Source organism: Leptopilina boulardi, unplaced genomic scaffold, assembly GCF_019393585.1.
Source record: "Leptopilina boulardi isolate dan_hultmark-lab unplaced genomic scaffold, ZJU_Lbou_2.1 LbouV2_126, whole genome shotgun sequence".
In the NCBI taxonomy this organism is placed as follows: Eukaryota; Metazoa; Arthropoda; class Insecta; order Hymenoptera; family Figitidae; genus Leptopilina; species Leptopilina boulardi.
This window is the reverse complement of record NW_026137670.1, coordinates 301,013-321,627: the sequence shown is the minus strand read 5'-3', so window position 1 is coordinate 321,627 and position 20,615 is coordinate 301,013. Positions and strand designations below refer to the sequence as shown.

General features: G+C 37.8%; 1 protein-coding gene and 1 long non-coding RNA gene across 5 annotated transcripts in view; one reads left to right on the top strand and one right to left on the bottom strand.

The window, feature by feature from the left end:
- The window catches only part of LOC127291159 (uncharacterized), a 196,504-nt gene that overhangs the window by 63,772 nt on the left and 112,117 nt on the right, over nucleotides 1–20,615 (bottom strand). The window lies entirely within an intron of this gene.
- The window catches only part of LOC127291152 (zinc finger homeobox protein 3), a 127,630-nt gene that overhangs the window by 27,638 nt on the left and 79,377 nt on the right, over nucleotides 1–20,615 (top strand). For all 4 annotated transcript variants that reach the window (XM_051320079.1, XM_051320078.1, XM_051320080.1 and 1 more), the window contains exons 2-5: nucleotides 4,286–7,578; nucleotides 11,128–13,922; nucleotides 14,108–16,792; nucleotides 16,898–17,318. In XM_051320079.1, coding sequence (XP_051176036.1) covers nucleotides 4,479–7,578; nucleotides 11,128–13,922; nucleotides 14,108–16,792; nucleotides 16,898–17,318 — 9,001 coding nt within the window. In that variant the 5' untranslated portion in view covers nucleotides 4,286–4,478. The remainder of the gene's footprint in view (nucleotides 1–4,285; nucleotides 7,579–11,127; nucleotides 13,923–14,107; nucleotides 16,793–16,897; nucleotides 17,319–20,615) is intronic.

Below are 20,615 nucleotides of genomic sequence, written 5' to 3'. Positions count from 1 at the left end.
TGCGCGCATCTTGAGTCTGTCTTGCAAAACGTGTGGCCGATCGTCATGTGGTCTAAAGAGTGTATATATATATATATATATATATATATATATGTATACATATGATCTGTTTCCCGTATCGAGGCGGACAAAAGAGGTTTCGCGTGATGATCAGACATCGGTTCAGTTTCCGGTTTACAAAAAAAAAAGACTCTGATGAAACAGAAAGGAAGTTATATACTTGACTTTGTGGCATATATATATATATATATATATATATATATATATATATATATATATATATATATATATATATATATATATATATATATATATATATATATATATATATGCTGTCGAACGTATTTGACTCTTCACCCACCACGCCATTGATCATGGAATTATCAACCACCTGTATTGAACCCCATTTACCGTTACTTACGTTGATTATTGCCACATATATACATATTGCTTCCGTACGTATATGATCAATTGTTTCGTCTTCGATATATATTCCCAAAAAAATACCGGTATTTCGAAACACGCGAAACCTCCATCTGGGATCAAAAAAAAGAAAATATCTTGGAAAATAGTTTATTAAATTCTTTCAATATTCATATTCATCAGAAACCAAATGTCCGTAAGAATCGCTTTCTCTTCCTCCTTCAATTATACTGTCTCTCCAATCCCAGAGAAAAGTTGAGTTTATTTTGTTGCGTCAAATTATTTTATTTAACGGTAAATATTTATTTTTATTTCTTATTACTCTTATTATTTTTATTATTATTTCATTATAATTCTCCTTTTATTTTTTTTATTTTATTCTAATTACCATTTTACTTTTGTTATGATTATTATTATTTTTCTATTACTTTTTTTCTAATATATATTTAATTTTACTTTTTTAAACTTAGTATTTATAATTTTTTTTTAACTCATATTTTTTTTTACAGTCAAGTAATTAATTTCTGTCTAGTGAATAAAAATGAGTTAAAATTAATTCAGGAGAATTCGTTTTTTTTTCAGGCAAAATCCTGTTAAAGTTGGGAATATATTAGTTCCGTGAATTTTCGCCCTTTGCACTAATGACACGTTGGGTTTTACCCGAATACGAAAGGTTTTTGCTATTGAGTGAACCTATAATGAACTCTCTCAAACATATATACACACGCGCACACAATTGCAAGTTTTATACTGCTCCAAAGTGAGCGAACAATAATTAAGATCTTATCGTTTAATTAGGGCCAATGCCAGAAGAGAATAATAATAATGATAAAAAAAAACAAAAGCAATACACACACAGCGTGTGTTTCGAATCGAGCGTCACGAAACGTTTTGTTTCTATAACATTTCAAGAGAGAGAGAGAGAGAGAGAGGTGTCTGAAGGGTAATAAATTGCTAGAAATAGGAAAGTATCACCAGGTGATATCAGATTGGCAGATGTTACTTTTTTTTATACTATATAACATACAGTAAAGTCCCAAAAACTCCCCTTGTTTTTCATCCACATGTTATTGAGAGACATAATATGAAATCAAAGGTTCATTTTCTCTTATTCTAACACGTTGAGTGATTGATGTCGTGACGATGATAATCCTAGATTTCAATGAAGAAAAATTGCGTGACTTTTGACACAAGTTTCACACATTTGTACACACAAGATTATCAAGGGATATTTATATTTACCTTTTTTTCAAATTTAATTCAACACAATAATGAAATTTTCTAAAAAAAAATTTCAAAAAAAAAAAAAATAAAAGTGAAAAATTGGATCAAAATTTGTTTATTGTGTTTTGTTAAATTTTACTAATTTATTATGATTTGGGTGTTATTTCATTTACTTTCTATTTTTTAAATAGGTACGTATAATTTCTACTATCATTTTATTAATTTTATATTTTTTATTTAATGATCAATTATCAGCTGCAGTTGTTGAAAATTAGTTAAGTGAAATAGAAATAGGTTCTGATAGAAATAAAGGGATGAGAAAATCGATTGCTGACGAAACATATAAGTGACGTCGAGTTTCTCAAATGCGTCGAGTGTTATGTAAACTTGAGTATATATGGGGTTTGTAACATATGGAGCAGTTGGACAATAAACACGCACTTTAAGCCCTTGTTTAATAAATTTTTCTTTATTCATTGTCGTTGTGAAATAGCCGTTCGATATATTACGAGGTGTTGGTATGACAATTATATTCTCCCCTATACATATAGTTAAAAGAAGTGAATTTCAACTTAATGACTATTGTCATAGAAGCATCGGAACGATCGACACTTTCACATGTGACTAATGAGACTGTTTTTTTTTTACCTCTTTCACATTGGGAAAAAAAAACAAACTCTTTAGGGTGGGGGTAAGTTACAATATTACGTGTTGCTTATTGTTAATGCGTGCGTACACATACGCACATTATTATACTTTTTGAGCGTCACGCAAATTAGAACAACCTATACAGTTGTCGTTCGTGTCAGAAGTAAATTAGAGTCAAGTGTTTTTAAAATCAGACATTCACTCAACAGTTCAAACCTTGTATATTAGTAATTACTGTTAAAAAATTACTATTATTCTACAGGTTGCTCATTATTTTTCCTATAGATTCGTCGCAGCTTCATAATTCCATATATTATATTGAATTCAAATTCGACTTCTTTTTCAAAGAAATTTTTTTTCAAAATCAACTTTATTTTCTTGTAAAACAAATTGGATGTGATCCGTGTGGAATTTGATCTCTTGACCACTAATTTTTAGCAGTTCATCATCATCATCTTTGGTCTCAGTTTACATCTAATTTGCATAGCATCACGCACTCGTAATTTAATAGACCGACAAGAGATTTGCTTCCAAGTAAAATTTCTTTCAAATAATCCATTTCATTCGAGAACTTTTTTTTTGCCTTCTTCCATTTGTATTTAAAGAATTTTATGTCTTAGAATCATCATCGACAATCATGTATATATATAATATAATGATCGTGGTATGATGCGCGCATCATGAGTCGGCGCGCGCATAACAAACTGGTCCAACCAAGATGATGCTGGAGGATACAGTGCGACTGGATTATGGAGTTTGTATCGCGGAATTATAACTAGTGGGAGGGAGATGCATAATGCCATACACGTACGTACCATAATGTCCGGCAATGCTCCAGTGAGAGGAAAAGAGAAAAACAGAGAGATAGAGAGAAGAAGAAGTATAAAGAGAAGGGAGGCTGCTAGGGAGAAAAGGAGAAGGGGGGGGGGAGTAAATGTTCTCCTTGAGCACTTTGGGTGGGGGGGTACTGACTGCAGAGAGGGAATTTCTACGAGATGAAAGAGCCTCGGGCAGTCACGGTCTTGTACACCCCCACGTACATCGTACGTAAATATATACGTATACAGATACCTGCACGTGTGTTGAGGAACACGCCCACCCACCCCCTTTTCATATCGACTGGATTCCACAAATAGTGCTTGCTCCTCTTTTGCCTGGATTCACCTTATTTAAGTACCTATTATTTCGAGTCAATTCTTGAAAAAATTCTTCTTCATCTTCAGTCTCGTTCAAATTATCGCTTATATTCAAATTAATATTGCCTTCATCAAAAACATAAACTAATTGTAGTCAATTTCAATCATTCGAGTTTTAATTTAGGTACAAGGAGGTTATTTTCTATTTTTATTTTCTTTATCTCATTTAGTACACACAGGTCAAGGAAAGACCTATTGATATTCAATCGATAGATAAGTTGGGTCGATGAGCTGCAAACACAGCTGGGCTTGCTTCGTCCGCAGGTAAGCGGGATACAGAGCGGGCCCTTGTATTACAACCACGAAATTCTCTTTTTGTGTGTATATGTGTGTGTTCGTTACTTTTACGTCGTTCTTGATCCCTCGTGTGTGCTCAGCTTGCAGCATTTCTGGGTATTTCACTATCTGTTGCTCATGCTGTGACCCTCGTTCAGAATTAATAGAATAGACTGTCTCTCTTGTGTAAATGACAATTTTTATACTGACTCTCCCACGCGTCAATATTGTAAATATCGCATCATGCTATCTTTTGATGGAAAAAAAAATTCCCTCCCAACGATCACTCCTATTGATAATGATACAATCTTTCACTACATGTATAAACTTCACATCTTATGGAATTAATGTTTCACATGTCTCATTTATCATAAAATAACACTCCATTTATTTCCACCTCAATGAATCATTATACAACTGATTTTTTTTTAAAAGTGTGTGATTATAAATGTTTATAATTGAAATATTTTATTGTGATGGGGTGTTACGATAATGAGACATTGAAATTTGTGTTGCAGGTACGACCTGGGGTTGCGTCGGGGTAGCTAATAAAGTGTCTACCGGGGGCGCGGAAGAAGGTACGACGGAGAGGCAGGTTGTGAGTGGGTCGACGTGCGCGACAGTAGAGAGAAGAAAGCCAGGAAGTCGAGAGTGCGAAGGCGCAGGCGCCGTGGGTGATGTGAGGCTGGCGCCCGCCTCACGTTTGGGGTGATGCCCTCCAGTGAGCCCCATCCCTCCCAGTACCACCTTCAGCATCACAACATTCCTCCCTCACACCTTCAGCAACATTCGTCGAACGCGATCGGGCAACATCAGCTATACCAGCAGCTGGTGGTGGCCCATCATCAGCAACAGCAACATCATCAGCAGCAACACGGCGGGCCTTTTCAAAATTCCACGTACGCGCAGCAAAAACAAGAGATGAGCCCGGAGGAGGAGGGTGGTCGAGGGGGCGGGTCCCCCCCGACTGCCGGGGCCGCTCTTCATCCACCTCATCATCCCCGCACGGCGAGCCCACCCTCCGGCACCGAACCTTGCACGAGAGATGCTATTCCAACACCCACCCCGATCGTGGACACGACGACCACAACTACAACCGCGATCCCCATTCAATCGCAGGGTCAACAGCAAACGCAACAAGGTTCAAGTCCAAGTCAGAGTCCAACCGGTGGTGATGTGGAAAAATTCGACGGTAAAATCGTCTACAATCCCGATGGTTCGGCGTACATCATTGAGGGCGAGAGTGAGCTCAGTGAAGATGATTCATTACCGGACGGCTGTATCGTTGACGGTCGAGGAGTTTCCGTACCCCATTCATTGGTATTTCCTCAAATCGCCAGCGCATACTACGTTTCCAGGCTCTATGCTCATCAAGCCTATCAGCAGCAGCAACAACAGCAGCAACGCACCTCGGCGACGCAACACAATCCCGATCTCCCGGTAATGCACAGTTATCGAGTCATCAGCTACAGAAGCGCCGAGGGCAGTAAACAACCGCCACCACAGCCCGTTGCACCACCATCGCCCGCTGCCACTGTCCCCGTCAAACCCATTCTCATGTGTTTTATTTGCAAATTGAGCTTCGGTTACGCAAAGAGTTTTGTCGCTCACGCTCAAGGTGAACATCAATTGACACTCATGGAGGACGAGAGACAAATTTTGTCACACTCGACAGCCTCTGCCATTCTCCAGGCTGTGGGCCGAAGTAAACAGCCTCTGGTCAGCTTCCTCGAACCAGTTACAAGTTCCACTTGTTCAACAACGTCGCCCGGACAAACACAAGGTCAACAACAGCAGCGAAGCGAGGGGAGCGAAATCGAAATACCCACTACCACGAGCACTCCAGCAAGTACACCTGGAGTGCCAAGTAGTCCGTTGCAGCAGCAACACAGGCCATCGCCAAGCACTCCCACAACACCCACATCTCACACGAATCATCCCCTCTCATACAATCATCATCAATGGCCCGCTGCTCAAGTCAGTGCAGCATCATGGGCCAAGGCACCCGACGCCGCGATGCATTATACCTCACCACCACCATCGGCCTCCACAAAAAGTTCTCCATCCTCCTACGCTGCATTAACGCAACAACCACCAAATTTTCTCACCGGCACGACAATTGGCGTTTGTCCCGAACACATGCAAGGCAGACCCAGCGGCGTCGAATGTCCCAAATGTGAACTCATTCTGGCCAGCAGTCGATTAGCTGGTCCAGGCGGTCCACTCGCCGGCATTCACAGTCGGAACTCCTGTAAAACCCTCAAGTGCCCAAAATGCAACTGGCACTACAAATATCAGGAGACACTTGAAATTCACATGAAGGAAAAACATCCCGAAAGTGAAACGTCCTGCATCTATTGCATCGCCGGACAACCACACCCAAGGTTAGCGCGAGGCGAAACCTATACCTGTGGCTACAAGCCCTACAGGTGCGAAGTGTGCAATTACTCGACGACAACTAAGGGAAATCTTAGTATACATATGCAAAGTGACAAGCACTTGAACAACATGCAGGAGATCCAACAGGGTGGCGGTGGTGCAAGTTCCGCCTCTACAAATCCCTCATCATCTCAGGATGCACCCCTACCAACACGTAGTCCCCATCATCAACAGAATCACAGTCCACACCTTGGCTGTCAAACAGCAACACAAGGAAAGCCCAAACCAACGTTTCGCTGTGATGTTTGCAATTACGAAACGAGCGTTGCCAGAAATCTCAGGATACACATGACCAGTGAAAAACACACGCACAACATGCTCGTACTGCAGCAGAACGTGAAACAAATGCACGCACTCTCAGCCCTACAGAGTCATCATCAGCAGGCGCAACAACATCATCATCAACAAGCTCAACAGCAACATCAACAACAACTCGAGCAATTGATACACCTCGGCGGTCTCGACAAACCCCAACACGCTGAAGCCGCTCTCGCCGACATGGCCTACAATCAAGCCCTTCTTATTCAAATGATGACCGGCGGACAACTACCTCCCCAATTGCCACCCGAATTAATGGGCGGCATGGCCAATATGAACGTCATCGGCAATCTCGGCGGTGATGTTGGACTATCACCCGACAGTATGGAACCACCACCAGAACCCGCGGATCCCGATCCAACACATCTCTATCACTGTTGTGTTTGCAATAATTTCGCCACCGATTCACTTGAAGCCCTCGGTCAACATTTAGCAGCCGATAGAACGAGAACGCGCGAAGGTGAAATTCTCGCACTCGTTGCCGGTCATTTTGTCTGTAAACTCTGTTCCTATAAAACAAATCTCAAGGCAAATTTTCAATTGCACTGCAAGACTGATAAACATTTGCAGAGGTTGCAACATGTCAATCATGTGAAAGAGGGTGGACCGCGAAACGAATGGAAATTAAAGTATCTCGCGTCGCCAACAAGTGCGGCACAATTACGTTGCCATGCTTGCGATTATTATACGAATAGTGCTCATAAACTTGCGTTACATGCGGCATCGCCACGACACGAGGCTGCCGCACTTCTTCTTCGTCATTTACTCGAGGCTAGTTCTAATGTACCGTCCGCGGCAAAGCTTTATCATTGTGCACTGTGTATGTTCAGTGCACGACATCGTTTGCCATTATTACAACATGTGAGGTCACTTAGACATCTTCAAATGGAACAAATGCATCAAATTCATCGTCGTAACAGTATTCAAGGCAATGAAACGCCTCACACCGATATTGGTGATGTTTTTCAAGTTGTACCGGATCCAGATGTACCCACAACACAACAATCAAGCCCAACAACACCTACCACTCCAAATGCCGCAAACACAAGCAATGGTGAGGCAACGTTATTATTGATTTCATATATGAAAAAAAATAAATAAATAAAGCTTGGCACATTTTTCACTGCACTAAATTTATGCACTGCTTTTGTTTCTTATTGCACCACAAAATTGTCACCATTATTTTTTTTGTTGCTAATAAAAAATTGTCTCGCTTACTGAAAGCCTTTGCCTCTGTTCTAGTTTTTGAAAATTTATTTTCGCTTGACTGACTGTATTTTTTACTTTGTAAGATTGGCTTTATTTTCAAGATATTTCGATATTTTGAAATAATTTTATTTACTAATACACACTACCTGAAAATAAATTCGTTACTGTATATACTGACACAAATTTTATTTGATTCAAATATTCATATTGGTTGACTATTGTCTAATTCATACTTGAACCAAAATGAATATTTACTGAATCCAAATAAATATTTTCTTGAACAAAAAAATATTTGTTTGAAACAAATTAATATTTGGTTGAATCAAATAAATATTTGATTACACCAAATAAATATTTACTTGAAACCAAAAAAATATTTACTTGAATCAACTGAAGTCTATTTAAATCATATCAATCAATTGAAAGCTCTCATGTTTAGTACTTTTTTTTAAATACGAAAGCTTTTAAAGTTGATAAGATGTGATTTACAAAGATCCACAATTTTTTTTTTGCCTTTATTTCTCTCCTCTGGCTTTCTTCTCAGATAAACAAGTATTATTTTTTTACTATTTTGTAAATAATTCTTGTTTTAACACGTTGTAACCATTTTTTTTTAAATTTGGTTACATAAATAACACTTTCTTTGGCTTTATCGATAATACAATTATTTTATTGCATGTTTAATTTATCATTTTATAGCCCACGCACATTATTATAATTTCGAAACCTGTTCTGAATCACAGTTTTCAGAATGCATGACATTTATAAGAATTCTCCATTTTAAAAACAATATATAAATTGTTTTTTTTCGGAACAGGTGAAACCTGATTTTTATGCTTTAAAAATTTTATTTTTATTGTAATTGTTGTGTTATTATATTCTATTTTCTCCATATTTTATTGTTTAAAAATAGTGGTATACTCTAGTCAAATTGATCCATTAGTAAAATGAACGAAATATTAATAAAATTTACTAACTATTGAAAAAATTGACTAATTATTTGTCTAATTTACTAATTAATTAACGAATAACAATATTTTTTAGTATAGGTAGAAAAATAATTCTAATTGCAAAAAATTAAACACAGGAAAAAGAAAAGTTGATGGTTTTTTCAGTGAATTGTGTCAAAGAAAAAAAAAAAATTATGGTATTTGATCGGTAACAGGTTGAAAGTGGGAATATGGATGAGAAGTTTGAAAGAATGAATTTAGCGTGACATGCAAAAGTCGGGTTGCAAAAAGAAAAGAAAAGAAAATAAAAGAAAACCAATGCAAGAAACTTGTTTCTTTGGCGCGTTTAACGTTCGCATGAGGTGAGTAATTATATGCGCGTAAAATACGAAAAAAAAAATATATATATATATATATACATATTCGCGGTCTCAAAATGGCGCCTTTGCGCCCATGATGAATTCAGTGTTGTCATCGATTATCTCACAATTAGTCCACGATGACGGTAATTTTACGTGGCATATGGTTGTGGCGTGTGCCATGCCGTGCACAATTCCAAGTGCATTATCTGTTAGACTATATACTTATAAAATTGTATGTATAGTCGAAGACAGCCGCACACTCCGTCTTATATATACCTATATATACCTGTTCATTGCAACTGACGCTGATGCTCAATGCGGTTTTGGACAATGCCATTCGGGATAGTGGCATCTTTTTACTCTTTTTTCTCGGAAACGTCCGTTACTAATTTCGTATTACAAATCTATAATTTCACTTTTGTTATTAGCAAAAACGAGTTCACATATGTACCGCCTCAGACTGGTTTTTCGATTCCCTTTATTACATTCAAAACTTTCTCCTTGAATATGTTTCAATAATGCTTCGATGTATTTGTATATATATATATATATATACTATATGTATGTCGATTCACCGAATGAATTTCGCGCCAGATCGCTTAAAAATGTTGCATGTGCCTCTTTATTGATTTGCATGGCTCAACATTTCATTTCGTAAGCCACTTCCGGTCTATGGCCAAGATATAGATAATGAATTCAAATACCGGTATTCCAAGGAAAAGACACAACACTGCAGTTACAAAAGTCGGACATCGCCAAAATTCGATATATAGAACATGTGCAATTTTTAAATTACAAGGAAATATCCAATTGATATATAAGTATCAAAATTGCATAGCTTTTAAATAAAGAAAAAAAATTTTTTCACCAAAACTGGGTTAGTGGAAATAAATTTCTTTTCTTTCTTTTTTTTTTATTCAGAATTCACATGATATATATATATATATATATATATATATATATATATATCATAAAAATCGAGGCGCTATAGTCATTTTAAAATATGTCGATACTTAAATCGAAAAAGAAGACAAATTCACTTGGACATGTATGTGTCTCTAAAATGCAGTTTCCGCGCGCGTTTATAATATATACTCAGATGTGTCTGTTCGATTTGTCTATAATTTACTTTCTCTTGACGTATTAGCCGCATCGAGATAACGTTCACATGTGAGTGCATTAGCCGCGTGTTGTTATTTAAAAAAAAAAGACATTTAATTTCACAATACGCGTCACATGAATTAATTACCGAGATTTATAACATTTTGAAATCAACTTTGAAATTACATTAGATCTTTAATTCTTACTTTGATTGATAATCAACGCCTTTCGGTATATATGTATATATATATTCGCTTTTGGAATGAGTGCGTAAAGAGAGAAAGTTACTAGAGTATAATTATGACACGATTGTTCCTTTCTTTTGTCGTTAATATCGTCGTCATTTCAGGCTTTCAAAAGCTAGTTAACTAAAATTCATTCGCAAAAACCAAAGACGTGCCTCTCACGAGACGAAAATCACTTGTCCGCAAACAGTAAATTATATAGTTTCAAAATATATGTTGATTTCGCTGGTAATAATAACAATAATAATAATAATATCTCGTAGAAAGAAAGACGATTTCCATGAAATTAACTTGTTTTTTCACGACTAATAGATATCATTATTGAGTTAAATTGTTGTTCATTTTTTTTTTTACTTCCATATCTAAATATTATGGATATTTTAATAAATCTAGAACGAATATAATTACATTGATTCAATAAAACATTATTATTGTTATCTTATTTAATCACTCGAATAATTGACAAGTTGATCAATTCTTTATTGAACGAAAAAAAAAAATTATCTTTTCTAAAAATATTCATCATTGAAAAATTAATAACTTACGATACATGTATAAATAATAAAATTAAAGCGTGGGTCTATATGATTTTCAACTGACAATTCACTGAATGAATCAAAGTTTCTTTTTCAATTTTCGAAATATATATATTGAACAATATAATAATTATAGATAGGAAAAAACAATAACTGGACTTGACATATAACAGGCGATATTTTGTTTTGTTAATTTGCAGAGCGGCGAGAGGAAGGCAGTGAGAGTGGGAGTGAGGTGAAACAGGAACCAGACAACGAACCAGAACAAGATCAAGAACCGGAAGCCGAAACGGACGAAATTAATTGTCCCTATTGCACTTATCAACCAACGTCCCGCGAAGAATTAAGACAACATATGCAACTTGCTCATGTTCAAGACACAGAGGACAAGGCAGAGAGTGTCAAGGAGGAACCAACTCCCGATTTGCTTTGTCCACTTTGTCAAGATGGTTTCAAAGAAAGAACAGCTCTTGAAAAGCACGTAATGCAAATTCATTCAGTGAACGCTGACGGTCTTCAGAGGCTTTTACTATTAGTCGATCAGAGTCATTGGTTGAATAATAATCCAAGGAACACGTCAACGCCAGCAGCGGCGCCACCTTCACCTGGCAGTATGACGAAACAACAGCCAGAGGAAGATCTCAATGAACAAACAGTCAGCGAGGAAGTTGATGAAACAACCAGGTGTACAATTTGCGGTAGAATTTGTCGATCGCTGGAGGAACTTCAGCAACATCATCGTGAAACACATCCAGCGACAACGCCAACTTTAGCCGTGAGTGAAAAACACGTTTACAAATACAGATGTGGACAGTGCAGTCTCGCCTACAAGACACTTGAGAAGCTTCAACAACACTCGCAATATCATGCAATTCGAGATGCAACAAAATGTGCAATCTGTGGACGTTGTTTTCGATCCGTCCAGGCCCTGCAACGACATCTTGAATCAGCACACTCCGATCTACAGGAAGACGAATTGGCTCAGTATAAGCAGAGTTTGCTACATGCTCATCCATTGTTGCAGGCTCTAACTGAAGAAGCACTCAGACGACAGAGTGGAATGATCGCCGAGCAAAACACTGAAGACGAGAGTCGATGCGATGAAGAGGAAAGTGACGCCAGTGATTCATCACCATTGCACAAAGAACAGAGGCTTTTGGAGGATTATTTAAACAGTCAACCAGTCGCTGAAGATTCATATCACGATCCTGGACGAAAATTCAAGTGCCATCGTTGCAAAGTAGCTTTCACGAGGCAAAGCTACCTCACTGGACACAACAAAACACTATTACATCGTAAAGGTGAAAAGATGTCGTACCCAATGGAAAAGTATTTGGATCCCAATAGACCTTACAAATGTGATGTATGCAAAGAAAGTTTCACGCAAAAGAACATTCTCCTTGTCCATTACAACAGTGTCAGTCATTTGCATAAATTAAAGCGAGCAATGCAAGAGCAGGGCAACAATAACACCCTTATTTCAGTGGTACCACCAGCCAGTCCCACTGAATCCGCCGAAACACAACAAGATCAAGATAAGAAACCTTACAAGTGTAACATCTGCAAAGTGGCATACTCGCAGGGCAGCACTTTGGACATTCACATGAGGAGTGTTCTTCATCAAACACGCGCTGGCAAACTTCAAGATCTCGCAGCAAGTGGTCAAGTCGATCTCGGAAGACCTTTGATTGAACAACCACCACCTACAAGTCCAAACAGTCCACCGTGTAACACAAACACTGGCAGTGGTAATAATATGCTCTCCTGTTCACGTTGCAGTGCTTTGTTCGTTAATCAAGAACAATTGGCAACTCATCAACAGCTCTACTGCATCTTCAGCAATCCACTTGCTCTTTTTCAACAACTCGCCGCCTCCCAACAAATGGCCACGAATCCCTCGAAAACACCTCCACCAACATCATCAGCACCTCAACTTATCCAGCAACAAGCAACATCCCAACAGGCTTCTCAAACTCAAGACATTCTCTCCCAACCCCGACACAAAACGTCACAAATGTACAAACATCTATTAGAGAGTTTTGGATTTGATCTCGTGATGCAATTCAACGAAAATCATCAAAGACGTCAACGTAAGGAGGAGGAAGCTGCCGCTGCTCTACAAGCTCAACAGGAACAACAAAAAAAGGAGCAACAACAGCAAGCTCTAGCAGCACAAGCTGCACAAGAGAAGGAGGAAGAAATTGACGAGCATGGTGATGACGATGTGATACCAGAACTTACTCGGAGTACATGCCAGCACTGCAACAAGGAATTCAGCAGCGTATGGGTCTTGAAGGCACACTGTGAAGAAGTTCATCGGGATCTTGTTCCACGTGAGTTTCTTGAGAAATACGCACAGCAATTTAAATGTGAATATGAGAAAAAGAGCGTGGTAGTTACAGCCGCTACTTCATCATCAACAACAACAACAGCACCGAGAAGTACAACACCCGCTGCCAATCAACCCCAAGATCTAACATCCGACAAGGAGCAACGGAACAAGGACAAAGTGGAATCACCAGACAGTAAAGAGAATATTAGCCGAACTCCTGAAGCAACATCAACAACACCAGCAACAACACCGGCCCTGAGCAATACTCCCGTTTCAAGTACCGATTCTGGGACGCCAACTGCTTCGGCGACAAATCCACATCACATGCAACAACAACAACATCAGCAGCAACAACAGCAACACGCTCAATTAACTCTTGCTCAACAAATGACCGAAATGCAAGCTGCTTTAAATGCAATGGCCGCATCACAGTTGCAACAACATCTTCAACAATATCCCGGTTTGATGATGGGAATGATGGGACTTCCATTGGGACTCAATGTTCCTGCTTTAGCAGCAATGAACCTTCAGCCACCATTGGTACCCATGATGCTACCACCTCCACCATACGATGGCGCTGCCAACGCTTATCCTCCAATCAATGCTCAAGCCGATCTTCTAGCCAAACAACATCTTGCCCTCCAACAACAGCAAGCTGCCGTGGTGAGTTTTCTTCCAAATTATTATTTTAGTAATAGAATATCAATTTTAAAAATTAAAAAAAGTATTTTTTTAAATTAAACTAGAATCTAATCCTTTTTCATTAAAAAAAAAAATATTCTTTATTCAAGAAAAAATTTAGTTTAAGAAAGATAATTAATTCGAGATTTGATATTGAATGTTCGTAGGCAAATGCCGCCGCTTCACAAAAACGCGCTCGCACACGCATCACTGATGATCAACTAAAGATATTGAGAGCACATTTTGATATCAATAATTCGCCTGGCGAAGAGCAAATATTAGACATGGCTGCACAAAGTGGATTGCCGCCAAAAGTGATTAAACACTGGTTTCGAAATACACTATTCAAAGAACGTCAACGCAACAAAGATAGTCCGTACAATTTTAACAATCCACCAAGTACAACACTCAATCTTGAAGAATATGAAAAAACAGGCGAGGCAAAAGTCACTCCTTTAAACTCCAGTGTGTCCGGAAGCAGTTCTGATGATAAGAGCCCAAATAAACAGACGTCACCACCACCATCATCGATACCGACCATCAGTACACCACAATTACCTGAGATCAAACAAGAATTACCCGATCCAATTCAATTTCTCCAACAACATCAACCTGAGGAACATCAACAACATCATTCACCAGGTAGTTCAGGTGGTCAACAATCGCGTCCACATTCACCAGCTCTCAGCATGAGTTCAGTTTTTTCCGGACTACATCATGATATATCAACACACTGTCCATCAGTCACAAGTGCACCAAGCACACCAATGCTACCACCAAAAGTGACACCTCAAAATTTCGCCACTCAAAGCCCTGGCCAAGTGGTGAACATTGTTCCAAGTTCAATAGCCGCCATGGCCTTGACACCCCAACGATCCATAAGTCCTGGCCGAGGACCAGCCGATTATTCCTTTGGTGGCAACAGCAATGGGAGTAATTCATCAGGCGGTAGCTCGGGTAAACGTGCAAATCGAACGCGCTTCACCGATTATCAAATAAAAGTTCTTCAGGAATTTTTTGAAAACAATGCATATCCAAAGGACGATGATTTAGAGTATCTCAGCAAACTTTTGGGACTTAGTCCGCGTGTGATTGTCGTGTGGTTTCAAAATGCAAGACAAAAAGCGCGTAAAGTGTATGAGAATCAACCGGCCGCTGAACCAGTGACACCGGGCGGTCGCGAAGGTGACGACGGTTCAGGACGTTTTCAAAGAACCCCTGGACTTAACTATCAGTGCAAAAAATGTCTATTAGTGTTCCAACGATACTACGAGCTCATACGTCATCAAAAGACCCATTGCTTCAAGGAGGAGGACGCTAAGAGAAGTGCTCAAGCTCAAGCTGCCGCCGCTCAAGTTGCCGCTGTTCTCAGTTCTGAAGACAGTAACAGTAGTACCGCAACAACAACAAATACCGGTACAAATAATCCATCAACAACTCCAGCTCTTACCGAGCAATTGCAACAGCCAATGAAAATATCTACTCCACCACATCAGCAACAACAGCCGCAACAGCAGCAAAGTCCTTCCCCACAGCAACAACAATCTCAATCACAAAATGAATCCAAGGAGGGTAGCTTCCAATGTGACAAGTGCAATCTAATGTTTGGTAGATTTGAATTGTGGCGTGAACATCAACTTGTACATATCATGAATCCGTCACTATTCCCACCAGCCTATCCACCTGATTCACCATTTGGTATATTGCAACAGCAGGCTTTAAACGCAACCACTGGCGTATCATCAGAGGCTCCTCATCCACTAATCGCCATGATGCAAGATCGTAAGAGAAAATTTGATGACTTTGACGATCTGACTGGTGAAATTCGACCCAGTACCGAGCACAATGAACAGCCCAAGGACAAAAGACTAAGAACGACCATTCTACCCGAACAACTCGACTATCTTTACCAAAAGTACCAAGTGGAATCGAATCCATCGCGAAAAATGTTGGAAACAATTGCTCGTGAAGTGGGACTAAAGAAAAGAGTGGTGCAAGTGTGGTTTCAAAATACTCGCGCACGCGAACGTAAAGGACAATTTCGTGCTCACAGTCAAGTGATCAACAAACGTTGTCCCTTCTGTCCAGCTTTGTTCAAAGTAAAATCAGCCCTCGAATCACATCTGAGTAGCAAACACGCTGATCAAGTGGCGCGTGGTGAAGTAAACATTGACAACATCCCAGACGAAGAACTCTCAATGGAATCCGCACCATCGAATCCATCAACACCCAATATGATGCCACCTCTCTTTCCACCATTCAATTCCGAAATGGAAGCATCACTGAAGAAATATTACGAGGAGTCAATGAAGCGATACATCAGCGAACTTCAGGCACACACCAGCAATGGTAAACAAGAATCGGGAAGCAATCAAACAACCGGCAATTCCGGTGAATCACCATTAGACTTGAGCAAACCAGTTGATCTCAGTCGTCCAGTGAAATTAAGTCTTGGTGGATTGAGCAGTTTACTTGAGGAGCAACATGCATTAAATTTACGTGGTGGCAGTGATTGTGGTCCATTGACGGATCTCTCGGAGCGTAGTATTTGCGATGACGACAGCTTGAGTGAGACCACTGAATTTTTGGACGATGAAAGTGGACCCGCAAGTCCAGCGTCAAGTACACAGAGTTCACGTCAGGGTGGACAGAGTGGCGGCGGTAATATGAGTGGCAGTCTACCAGTTAGCGGGAGCGGAGGCGGACAATCAGGTGGCAAGAGGTATCGGACACAGATGTCAGCGACCCAGGTGAAGGTGATGAAATCCCTATTCTCCGACTACAAGACACCGACGATGGCCGAGTGCGAGATGCTTGGACGAGAGATCGGACTCCCAAAGCGTGTGGTCCAGGTGAGCATCGGCGCAACCCCTCGTGCAGCCGCAACCCCAACTCCCACCTCGTGATCCCGCAACCATTCCAAGGACGAGCAGAGTGCTAATGGAGACGAGTTGCAGGTATGGTTCCAGAATGCACGTGCCAAGGAGAAGAAGGCCAGGCTTGCGGCTGGATTACCGGCCGAAGGCTCGGCAGTTCAACCACATCGGGGACCAACGGGGCCTGACGAGTGTCGACTATGTTCCGTTCGTTATTCGCCCAAATCACCACTTCAGGAGCATGTCTTCTCACGGCGACATATTGAGGCTGTTCGTGTCGCTGTTGAAGACGGCAGTCTGGTACCACCAACACCGGGGGCACCAATTCTCCCCGGTGGTGTTACCACTGTTCCCACTGCCGCCAATCAATCGAGCAATCAACAGCAACAACAGCAGGACGAAAATATGATGTATGGATCCCTCTTTCTTCATCCCACGGCCATGTTCCAGCAGCAGCAGCACACCAGTAGCGCTGCGGCCAGCACAACAACCACCACGGCCGGTGAGTGTCTGGCTGACCTCTTAGATTCTTAAGCGCCCGAAGCTCGTGCTCTCGAAATTCACACCTAACTTGAGTCATTGTTCTATTTTGATCATTGTTCCCAAAAAGATTGAATCAGTATTTCAAAACATGATCAATATTTTAAACAATTGTTCCAACAGAGATCCAATCAATTAAATCATAATTGATTCGATGAACTTAAAAAAAAATTCTTTAGACAATTGAATCTAAACAATTAGATAATTGGTACAATCATTGATAACAGTGATCAACAACAATTGAGATAGTTAATAGGAAAAATTATTTGATGTTTTGTTGTAATATGAAATAAAGTAGTTACTAAATTTTGATCATTTAAAAAAAAAATGGAATTACGAGTGCACGCGCAGCGTTACGTGTCGTGTACGTCTCGTGGATCATGTTTGTATACATAACTATATAAAAAAAAAATTGGGCCCGTGTGATACTCTAGGGGGTCCACAAAAAAAAAGCTATTGTGTTTATATAGAATTCTAAATGTCTTTTTTATATAGTTCGATTAATATATCCAAGAGCTAGGCAATACTGAAAGTTCCTATCAGATGACTATTTCTAGCATAAGTATGAATGATAGGATGCGCATGAGAGTGTGTGAGATAGAGAGAAAGCAAGCACGTGTAAGAAAGTAAGAATGAGTGAAATGAAAAAAAAACAACTTAGGAATTTAAGAAATAGGCGAATAAATAAAAATTATTACTAGACGAGATCTAATTATAAACCACGCGAAGCTGATTATTAGAAAATAAATCTTCCGATCGTTGTATAACGGAAGATATGTTGCATTAAGTTGCTGTACAGTAAAGACTATATTAGAAATTCAATACGACTTTATTATAATATTTTGATAATGAATCAAATTAGCATCAGACAATTTTTAGGTCGATTACTATTCGATGCTTTTTGATTCATAAATATATAAATATATAAATATATATATATATATATAAATAAATATATATAGTAGTATAGCCAGGAAGAACGGAGGTCAGACTGTATTGCCTTTCATGCCGATGTATTGTAGTATATTTCACCCCCCCCCCCTCTCTCTCTCCCTTTCACCAATTTTTTTTTTTTCAATCGACGACGACAAAATGCCGCGAATGCCCCCTCCCCAACCCCCACAAAAGCCATTATAAAATCGTGTCATCTTTTGTTATACACTTTCTTCGTCGTTTCTCGTACGATTTTTACTATGTAAATACCTCACAAAAAAAAGCTCTCACTCCTATATCCGTGGGGCCAGAATGGGGGACTTTTTTTTGTTAATTTGTCTCCATTCCGGCTCCCCCCCATCTCAATTGAGTATATTCTGCTCGACACGCGTTGCGCTTTTCATCCCATAAAAATAAAAATAATACTGCTCAGGCGAAGCTCAACGCTCCTGTTTTTTGTAAATAAATATAGCAGGAGAGAAAAAAATCTAAGACTTTTTTTTTTTTATTTCACTTTATTATTTTTAATAATAAGTGTATTTCGTTTAAAATTAAAAAAAAAAAATTGAAAAAAAAGTAAATTTAAAACAAATGTAATTATAATTAAAAAAAAATCGTAAATGCTAAATTTATAAAAAGAAGTAAAAATTAAAGAAAAACATAATAAATTATAATTAAATTATAAAAAAATTTTTCTATTTTAGTGAATATTATTATAGTAAATTTTTAAGAGAGTGTTCACAAAGTGTATAACTGTTTGTTTGGAAAAAAAAGTATTAAAATGAATTTTGCAAAATTTCTTTGTACTTTTTAAAAAAAAAAATGTTGTAATTAATTTTTGTTGGCGTTTTTTTTTTGTTTGTTATAAAAATGATGCTTAGCCTGAACAATCATATTGCGGTTAAAAGCACAAACGTCATATCGAGTCAAAACGGAATCTACTCGCATTGATTTTATTCGCCACTATTATTATTATTATTATTATTATTATTATTATTAATTATTATTATTATTATTAATTATTATTATTATTGTTTTACAAGTTAGTTATTTATGAATTTCTTTGTGATCGTCACAGTCTCGCCAGCCCGCTATGGGGGTTTTCAAATCGAAATCCGAGCACACCGTGTGTTCGGCTTTACTTTTTCAATTACTCCTTTTCACTGTTTGTATCGCAGCCGGCGAGGGTGTGGCTTTGCTTCTTCGCTTTTTTTTTTTATTCCTCCATACAAATCAAACGTTCACACACGTACACGTACACATGCACTTACACGCGTACATGAGACATGACCGATTTGCGATTAGCGAATTTCGGAAATTTACAATCGACTTATAATCATTATCACAATATAGTAAAAAAAATAAAGAAAAAAAAACATTCCTAAAGTTGGAAACTTGTGAAGGAAAAAAAAAATTAATTTAAATATTTTCTTATTTTTATGAAAAAAAACATGTTTTTTATTTCATTTTTCTCAAGAAGAGAATTTTTATTTCATTTTAAATATTTTATGTTTATTTTATACACTTTTTAAGTTATATGTGTATGAGAATATTTATCTATTATACATATCATTATGATTTTAGTTTTGTTTAAAAAAAAAGATAATGATTTTGTTTGAATATTGCTTCAGCGCAATTAAAAAAAAAAAAAAAAACTATTAAGAATTCTAGTTTCCATTCTTTTTTTGACATTTTATAATTATTTTGAAAATGTTTTTTTTTTTTAAAGTGAATTTTAATAATTGTAAATTTCGGACAACGCGTCGCTAAATCCCTCCTCTTCCTTCCTCAAAGTTATGTATGTCGGTCCTACTACTCTTGTGTAAATAATTTATTATTATTATTATTTTATATTATTAATATTATATTATTTTCTTCCGTTCTAGTCTAAAATAAAGCTATACTATCGCAAGATTACTTTTTTGTTTCTTCATTTTGGAGTTTATACCTTATCCTAAAAAAAATATCCTTATTCCTTCCAACGAGGCTTACAATATATAGAGGTTGCAACATTTTATTATTCATCAAGCTGCAGGTACGTTCATTAACTAAATTCAGTGTGATAGAATAATTTGGAAAAAAAATATTATTTCAATTTATAAAATAGTAAAATTCTCTTGATTCTTTTTATATTGTCAAATTCTTTCAATTCAGTTATTTTAATTATAATCAAATTCTTTAATAAATAATTTTTATTTAAATATATTTTAATTCTTTTAATCTTGGTAAAATAATTTTTATTTTAATTATATTTTAATCTTAAATATTTTAAAATATCTAGTTAAATAATGATTTTTTTTATTTCTTTTGACGTGTTACGTATGTA